This window comes from Spermophilus citellus, assembly GCF_964194105.1.
Source record: "Spermophilus citellus genome assembly, chromosome: 2".
NCBI lineage: Eukaryota > Metazoa > Chordata > Mammalia > Rodentia > Sciuridae > Spermophilus > Spermophilus citellus.
In genome coordinates this window covers 197,107,406-197,115,550 of record NC_138183.1, presented here as the reverse complement: position 1 = coordinate 197,115,550, position 8,145 = coordinate 197,107,406, and the positions used below count along the sequence as shown (strand labels likewise).

Genomic DNA, 8,145 nt, shown 5'->3' with positions numbered 1-8,145 from the left:
CACTGAAAAGCATTCTTTATGTAAACATTCTGTGGTACTGGTGTTTGAACCACTTAACCACTGAGCCACATTCCCAGCCTTTTTTCCAATTTTTCTTTGTGCCTAATTTTTACTATAAGTTTTCTTAGTTTTCACTAAATGGCTGAGGATGACTTTGAACTCACAATCCTCCTGCTCCAGCCTCCCCTGTCCCTTGGCTTATAGGCATGCAACACTGGGCTTGGCCTAAATTCGGCACTTTTTAGGTAACACTGTTTGTAGAAGAGTCCTTTGTTCCATAGCCTTGCCAAAATTTGGTGATTTAATGCTTTTTAATTTTATCCGGTCCAGTGGGTGTGTAGTACTATGTCTTTGTACATTTAACTTACAATTTCTGATGATTTTGAGAATTTTAATGTTATTTGTGTATTTTATTTTTCCCCTATTTTTCTTATTTTTTATCTATAAATATATTTATATGTTCTTAACAGAAATTCTTTTTCAAAAATAGGGATTGTAGCTATTTCCTTCCAATCTGTGCCTTCTAAAATTCACTTTCTTAATAGTATATTTTAAGATTTAAAAACAGGCAATGGATTCTTTTTTATGGTTATCATGTTTTGTGTCATAAGAAACCATTACTGGAGGGCAAAGATATTCTCCTTTGTTGATTATAAATATTCTAGAGCTTTAAATTAAAAATGCTTGACTTACCTCAGAAATATAATTAATATATTACATGTATTGTAATGTTGTAATTAGAGATTTTTAAGCTAAATGTATTCAGTTTTACTAGTATCATTTCTAGAAAAATGAGTCTCTTATCTTCATTGAATTGCAATATTGGTCTCTTTATAAATACAAAGTTGTGCATATAAAATGTGTCTATTTCTGCTCTATTCTGGCTTACCTGTACTTCCATCACTGTTAAATGCCATTCTTCCTTACTATATTAGTTTTATAATGGGTTTGAAATTGTTTAACATATGTTACACTATTTAGTTATTATTTTTCTAGTGAATTTAGGGTATATCTGTCATTATCTCAAAATACATCTAATTTTTTTGGTATTGGCTGAAACTATTTTAATTTATAAATTTGACCATTAGAGAAGAACTAACATCTTAAAATATTTCAGTCTTGAAAATAATGGATCTATACCTACTTGTGCACACATACATGTGACTTCTTAATTTCTTTTTCATGTTTTATAATTTTAAGTGCTGATCACTAATACTTCTTTTGTTATTACATCAGAAGTGGTATTCTAAATTTTTATAAATTTTTTATTTCAATGTTTTTCTATATAGAAAAGTATTGGATCTTATACCAAAGTAATTATATTCTAAATGGTTCTAAATTTTTAAATTTCTACCTGAACGTTTATATTTTTTATGATTAAGAAACTTTATTCTTTTCATTTCAGTTTTGATACCTACTTATTTCTTACTTCTTTTCTTTTTTCCAGTGAGATATCACATAGAATTGCCTATGTTCTTGATGTATTTTCCACTATATAGGAAAAGCCTTTTTGTGTCTCATCATCCAGTGTATTAGCTGCATTTGTGTTCATCAAGTTGAACACAATTCTTTCCTAAGTTTGCTAGAAGTTTCTTTTTTTAATATCATGAACGTATGCTAAATTTAAATGTTTTTCCTACCTCCAAGAAAATTATCATTTTTGCATTATTAGTTTGTATGGTAAATCACAAATTTTTTAATCCATTAAAATAGCAAAACACTAATACTTGACTCATCAACCATAGGAGTCTCATTAAGAAATTGGTAAGAAATACACCTATAGAACAGGGCTCTGAAAGACAGATGGAAGAGTACAGTTTTTTAACCATCACCTACAAATTTTCTTCCCATTTCAATTTTTCTCTCTTTTTCTAACATTTTGAATACTTTTATCTTAAGTATATGCTTGATTCTGTAACCATGGTAACATGAAGTTATAAAAGTTCTAGTTACTGGAGGGGTTTCATTTGATACTAGTTTATATAGATAAGCATTGCATAAAAGAATGAGTAAAGATCATTGTGAAACACATTACCACCAGAAAAGACAGCTTCTAACCTCAACAATCCTCAGGCAATATTAAATGGGACAGTTAATAATTTGAGTATCTCTGATAGTAATGGTCCAGTAATTCCCTTGGGCTGTTCTCTTAGAGTTTGATTGACTTGCTATTTAACATAGTGATATTTGACCATGATGTATTCTCTTATGTCTCCACAGAAGTACCGAAGATAACAGTAGAAGATCTTCCCAGAATCCTCAGCAGGATGTCCTCTGTCAATGGCACTGACTCATATCCCTCTGCCTTCCTCCTTCTGGGAGTCCCGGGTCTAGAAGCTTTCCATATCTGGATTGCCTTCCCTTTCTTTGCTGTTTACCTGATAGCACTTATGGGGAATTTCACAATCTTGTATGTGATCAAGAATGAACAGAGTCTTCATCAACCCATGTTCTATTTTCTTGCTCTTCTGTCTTTAATTGATCTAGGCCTCTCCACCTCTACCATCCCCAAGATGCTGGGCATTTTCTGGTTCAACCTCAAGGAGATAAGTTTTGAAGGCTGCCTCATGCAGATGTTCTTTATCCACACCTACACTGGTATGGAATCTGTTGTACTCTTGGCCATGGCAATTGACCGCTTTGTTGCCATATGCTACCCATTGAGATATACCACAATTCTCACCAATAGAGTGGTGGCTATCATGGCCTCTGTGGTAGTGGGGAGGCAAGTCGTACTTGTCATCCCCTTCTGCCTTCTACTCAAGCGACTTCCGTTTTGTGGACACTACATCATCCCTCACACCTACTGTGAGCACATGGGAATTGCTCGCCTTGCCTGTGCCAGCATAAGGGTCAACATCATCTACGGTTTGTTCACCATTGCTGTGCTGATCTTAGACTTGATCCTTATCGCCCTCTCTTATGTTCGGATCCTACAGGCTGTTTTCCGCCTTCCTTCCAGGGATGCCAGACTCAAAGCACTTAGCACGTGTGGCTCACATGTCTGTGTCATCTTAGCCTTTTATACACCCGCATTTTTCTCCTTCATGACTCATCGTTTTGGTAGAAACATCCCTCGCTACATTCACATCCTCCTGGCCAATCTGTATGTAGTTGTTCCTCCCTGTTTAAATCCAGTCATTTATGGAGTCAGGACAAAACAAATTCGAGAACGAGTTGTGAGACTATTCGTAAAGAAAGAGTAACTCAAGTGTCCTCAGAAGTTCATAAATTCTTTCAGGTTCCTCTTTTCTTTCAGGCACATTTCTCAGAGTGCTGCAAATTGAAATTAGCTTAAGAGCCACTCAAACTTCATCGATTTTTAGCGTGTAAACACATGGACAATTATGTTTCTCCCTCATTAGTAAAATTTCTATATTGGTTTTACTAAAGGAAGATTTTGAGAGCATAAAATTCTTCAGGCTTTGACCCATAAATCAATATTGTCTAACTCTTCTCTGACCTACTTATCTGTCAATATTACATTTATTAGGTTGTATATCTTAATTTCACAAAGAGTTGCTGACATCTGCATATTGTTTATCCCTTATTTCTGTCTCTGAAAGAGTCAAATTCATTTTCTGTTGCCAGCTCTACAATGATACCAAAACCAGAAGAAGACATCATGCAAAAGTAAAATCAGTAGTCAGATTTTTTCATAAACAGCTATAAAAATGATTAAGAAGATTCATGAAAATTGAATTAATAATTATATAATACAATCATATACCATGAGCAAGTAGCACTTATCTCGCAAATGTAAGGGCAACTATTACATATGAAAATCATTCAATGTATTTTACCATATTTTTAGAGTAAAAATATCACATTATTAAATTTAGGGAAAACATTGAATATAACCCATTATTAATCCTTCATAAAATTTCTGAAAACTAAGAGCAGAGGGGGAAACTACCTCAGATAGAGGAAGGACATATATCAGAATTCAATATCTTTCTTCACATTTACCACATTTTCAAAGTTTTGTAACCCACATCAGAATTTAATTTCAGAATACATTTATCACCTAAATGAATCTCCATTGGCTTTAGTCATTTCATGTTTTATTCCCAAATTCTTCACAATGTGGTCAGACATTAACTTTCACATAAACGACCTTATCCATATCTTTCTCCAAATCCAAGACAATTATTTCCAATGCAGATTGAAGCCACTTCCAATATTTCATAACATCTGGCTAAGGAAAAGTATGTGTTATATGGGCATATATGTAGTGATAAAATTTCAACAGTTTTGGAACAATATAGCTTGACAAAACTTCTTTGGTATAAAAGACATTATATCTTCTACAATCTGATTCGTATATTCTTTTGTGTCTCTTTAGAGATTTCTTCCCACATATTATAAGACAAAAAACTGCACTATTCATTAAGAATGGGGACCAGAAGTAGCCATGGGTTCTGGCATGAAGTCTTGTCACTTTCATTTTCCATAGGCCTCTGGCAGAAGTACCAAACTTACTTGTTTTTGTTGATTTATCCCTCATTGCCCTATATTTTAACTGCTACTTTCCCTCAATGCCTGTTTTTAGTGAGGACTCATTTCACTCCTATTAGTAAAAATGAAGAGAAGTAATTTATTTTATGTCATATCCTTGTGTTGAAAAGAAGTTTTCAAGTTAGAGTGAGAATAAACCATCATGAACGCGCGTGCGCGTGTGTGTGTGTGTGTGTGTGTGAGAGAGAGAGAGAGAGAGAGAGAGAGAGAAATATCAAGAGAAATGTCAGCCTGAAAATGAGTCTGGGCTAATAATTTTGGAATAGGTCCTTTCCAACTACAGAGGGAAAAGAAATGGAACTGAGAGCGTCAAGTGCCTGATCCCTAGTGCAGGTCTGCCATACAAGGGAGAATGCTTAAGTGAAAGATCCTGTCAGAATGTAGGTCTGTCAACAGAGAGCAAGTTTAACAGTTCAACATGTTGAAGTATCCTCCTGTGCATGAACTTCACTGTTGAGCCTGGTGGCTTCATTCGGCTTATAATTCCCTCATCATGTATCAGAGGTTTCACTTGAAGTGACTGACATCACACTCATACTCAAGTAATGGCTGTGGTCAAAGTCATGCACCATTTTGTATGTAGATACAGAATTTTGGAGATCATTAAGTATCCTTAAGTGTAATATATGCATGTCTCATAAATAGAAAGAAGATCAAAGTCCCGAAGTGATAAATAGAAATAAGAAGGGAATTCTGATGTATTCTTTAACCTGAGGAAATGTCCTCATTACCTTTTGCTTCAATGATTGCCATCACTTTTAATTCAATTTTCTTTCTACATTTCCCTCTTAGAATTCACCCACCAAACAACCTTCAGAATGACTTCCCAAAATGCAATTGCAAATCTGACTATGTTGATCCTCTGTTAATAGTCAACAATCGTTCAAAGGCTATCTCTTGTATAAAGAATACTGTTGAAACTTTGTGTGTGTGCTTCTCTTACAGGTCTTGCCATATGACAGAGGGCAATGGCAATATTTACTCTTCATTTCTGTTTCCAGAAATCTCTATCTCTTATATTCACTTGATCTCACTCTTAATGAGTTGAGAATAACCTTGCTCTAAATGTGACCCAAGACTGATATTTACTAGTTCTTGTTCCTGGGAGACATCTTTCTCCAAAATCCCCTAAAATTTTTCTGGCTTTGTTTTCCAGGACAGAGACCAGCTTGCTCTTGATAAATAAATCTGTAGGTCAGAAGGATCATGATACTCTGGGAGAGTCATAAGGGTAATGATGCTCTGAGATCAGTCCAAACTTGAGGAAAAATACATTGACTCTTCCATTAACATCTATATGTGATGGAAATTTGAATGGAAACAGTTGATACAACCAGTCTTTTTATATGCTAGACTACTCCTCAGATCTTACCAGTAAATTTTTCCTAAAAATTGGGAACTGAATGAAAGTGATGGCAGTTTATTTTATGAAAAAAAAGGGGGGTGGGGAATAGGGGTTTTAAAGCTAGCTTTATTCAATGATTTCTTTGTCCATTTTTCTGTTATATATTTATATTTATCCTCATTAAAAAAAGATAATGAGTCAAACTAATGCAGCTTAGAGTTAAAATATTGTCACAGGTAATTAGGTAATTTAAAAAAATTTTTAGTCCTCCTATAATTAAGGACATAAGCAAGCTTGTAGCCAAACTTTCTGGATTATAGTCAATTAGATTTCAGTTAATTCTAATATTTCTTTATTTTTTGGAAATGAAAGGGGTTGATGTAGAGGCAACTTATTATTTGGCTCTGTGGAAATATGACAGGTGTTTGAGTAATGTATAAAGTAGGGAAAAGACAGGAGAATTATAAGCCATACTTTCCTATGAGAAATGTAATTACCATTAGCTTTAGAATTTGACATATAATCTTGCCCTTTGTTTTTGTATTTTCTGAGGGTAAGTAGTTCTCAGTGAAAATAGGAGACTTACCAGTATTTGCCTCTAATCCCTTGTTTTTTCAGATTGTAAGACACACATTGGTATTTTATGTGAACAAAAAGGTCAAGGGTAAATCAATTTCTTTAAGGTATTCATCAATGAACTGAAAGTGAAGAATTGCAGATTATAAAACAGAAAAAAAAATAGCTTGATGAAGAGAGAATAATTTACTAATTTCCTCTTCTGTTTGCCCAAGATTGTTACTGACACATGCCATATAGGCTCCAGGGTGCCTAACTCCTTCACTCTCTTTCACCCTACTGAAAAAAAAAATTCTAATTTTATCCGAATTTCTAATTAATACCATACTAAGTCTTCAAAGAAAGTGAAAATTAATGTATCAAATAATTTACTATAAAATTTGGGACACCGGAACACGGATAACCCACTTGAATCAAATGTATGGAAGATGATATGTCATGAGCTTTGTAATGTTTTGAACAACCAATAAAAAAATAAATAAATAAAATTGGGGACAATTTAGGATATAAATATAGACATATTCTCCTATTGCATAATGTAACAAGGATCTACTCCTTTGAATTTGATTTACTGATCAAACAAAGAGCTCTTCTGAGGAGCACATTTAATTGCACAATCATGGCTACACTGTACCAAGTTCTTTACATCCTTTACTAGTTCTTCAATTTCTACATTATTTCTGATGTAAAAATATTATTCAAAATAAATTTGGAACCATATATATTCAGTCAATTTTGTCAGTTTCATTACCAAATTATTTAGATTTCATTTTCTTAACTGTCTTCTAATTTATTTCTAAAAAGAGAACTATCCGCCCATATTCAGTGAATAACAACTTCAAAATTGATTGAGATGTTTATGCTTAATTCGTTTCCCCTAAACATTCTTTGGGCTGTAAGATATTACCTCATATGAACCTACCCCTGAAATAGAAGATAAGGAGGACAGATCTAAAATGTTTTACAAGCGGATGGAGATGGGTTTTTTTGTTTAACCATCTCTCTAGTCATACTAGAATAATACTGATAGAATCTGTAGTTATTATTTTTGCAGTCTTTTTACTTCCTATATCTACAACTATTTATTTTGCTCTGATTTGTGTGTCTCTAAGAATACAATGTACCCTGTTGTTGTTTTTATATATCTAGTCTATAAATTATCCTCAGAGTTGTTGGTGGGACTTCAGAGCATAGCAGAACTGAACTTTATACTGCTGAATTCTAGTGTCTACTGCAGTCTTTAGACATTGCAATTTAAACTTTTTGTTGGATGGGAAAGAAGAAAAAAGGAGCTTGTCAGAGAACAATTGGGATATTAATGGAGGATGATTATAACTTGGCTCAAAAATAATTGCCTCCTGTTAGAGCTAATTTTCCTTTTAGTTTGAGGAGAAAAATGCAGAAAATATACTGGTTTAGAAACTTTTGTTACTATTATAGCTCATTCCTTTGGTAAAAAGAAGTCTAGGTCATGTTCAATTAAAATTATTTATTAGTACATTCTAATTGTGGCAAGGAAAACTTAGGGGAACAAAATCATCTCTTTCCTTAAGTCTACCATGTTATTGTAATGTTAATGTGTTTTAAAAATAATTTTGGATAAATGAATTGTAAGTTGAGACAATTTATTGAAGCTAGAGTTCTGCTAATTCAAATGCAACAATGATTTACTTTTAAAATCCTCCAAATATTTGAAAATTTGAGCA

The 8,145-nt window shown here is 33.5% G+C and overlaps 1 protein-coding gene across 1 annotated transcript; it reads left to right on the top strand.

Annotated features, from left to right (window-relative positions):
* Positions 1-2,267: 2,267 nt before the first annotated feature.
* Positions 2,268-3,206, top strand: LOC308642123 (olfactory receptor 52E4-like; the record flags this gene model as incomplete). Its single annotated transcript, XM_081280729.1, has 1 exon — positions 2,268-3,206. The coding sequence occupies one exon, from the start codon at positions 2,268-2,270 to the stop codon at positions 3,204-3,206; it is 939 nt and encodes a 312-aa protein (XP_081136855.1).
* Between the last annotated feature and the right edge of the window lie 4,939 nt (positions 3,207-8,145).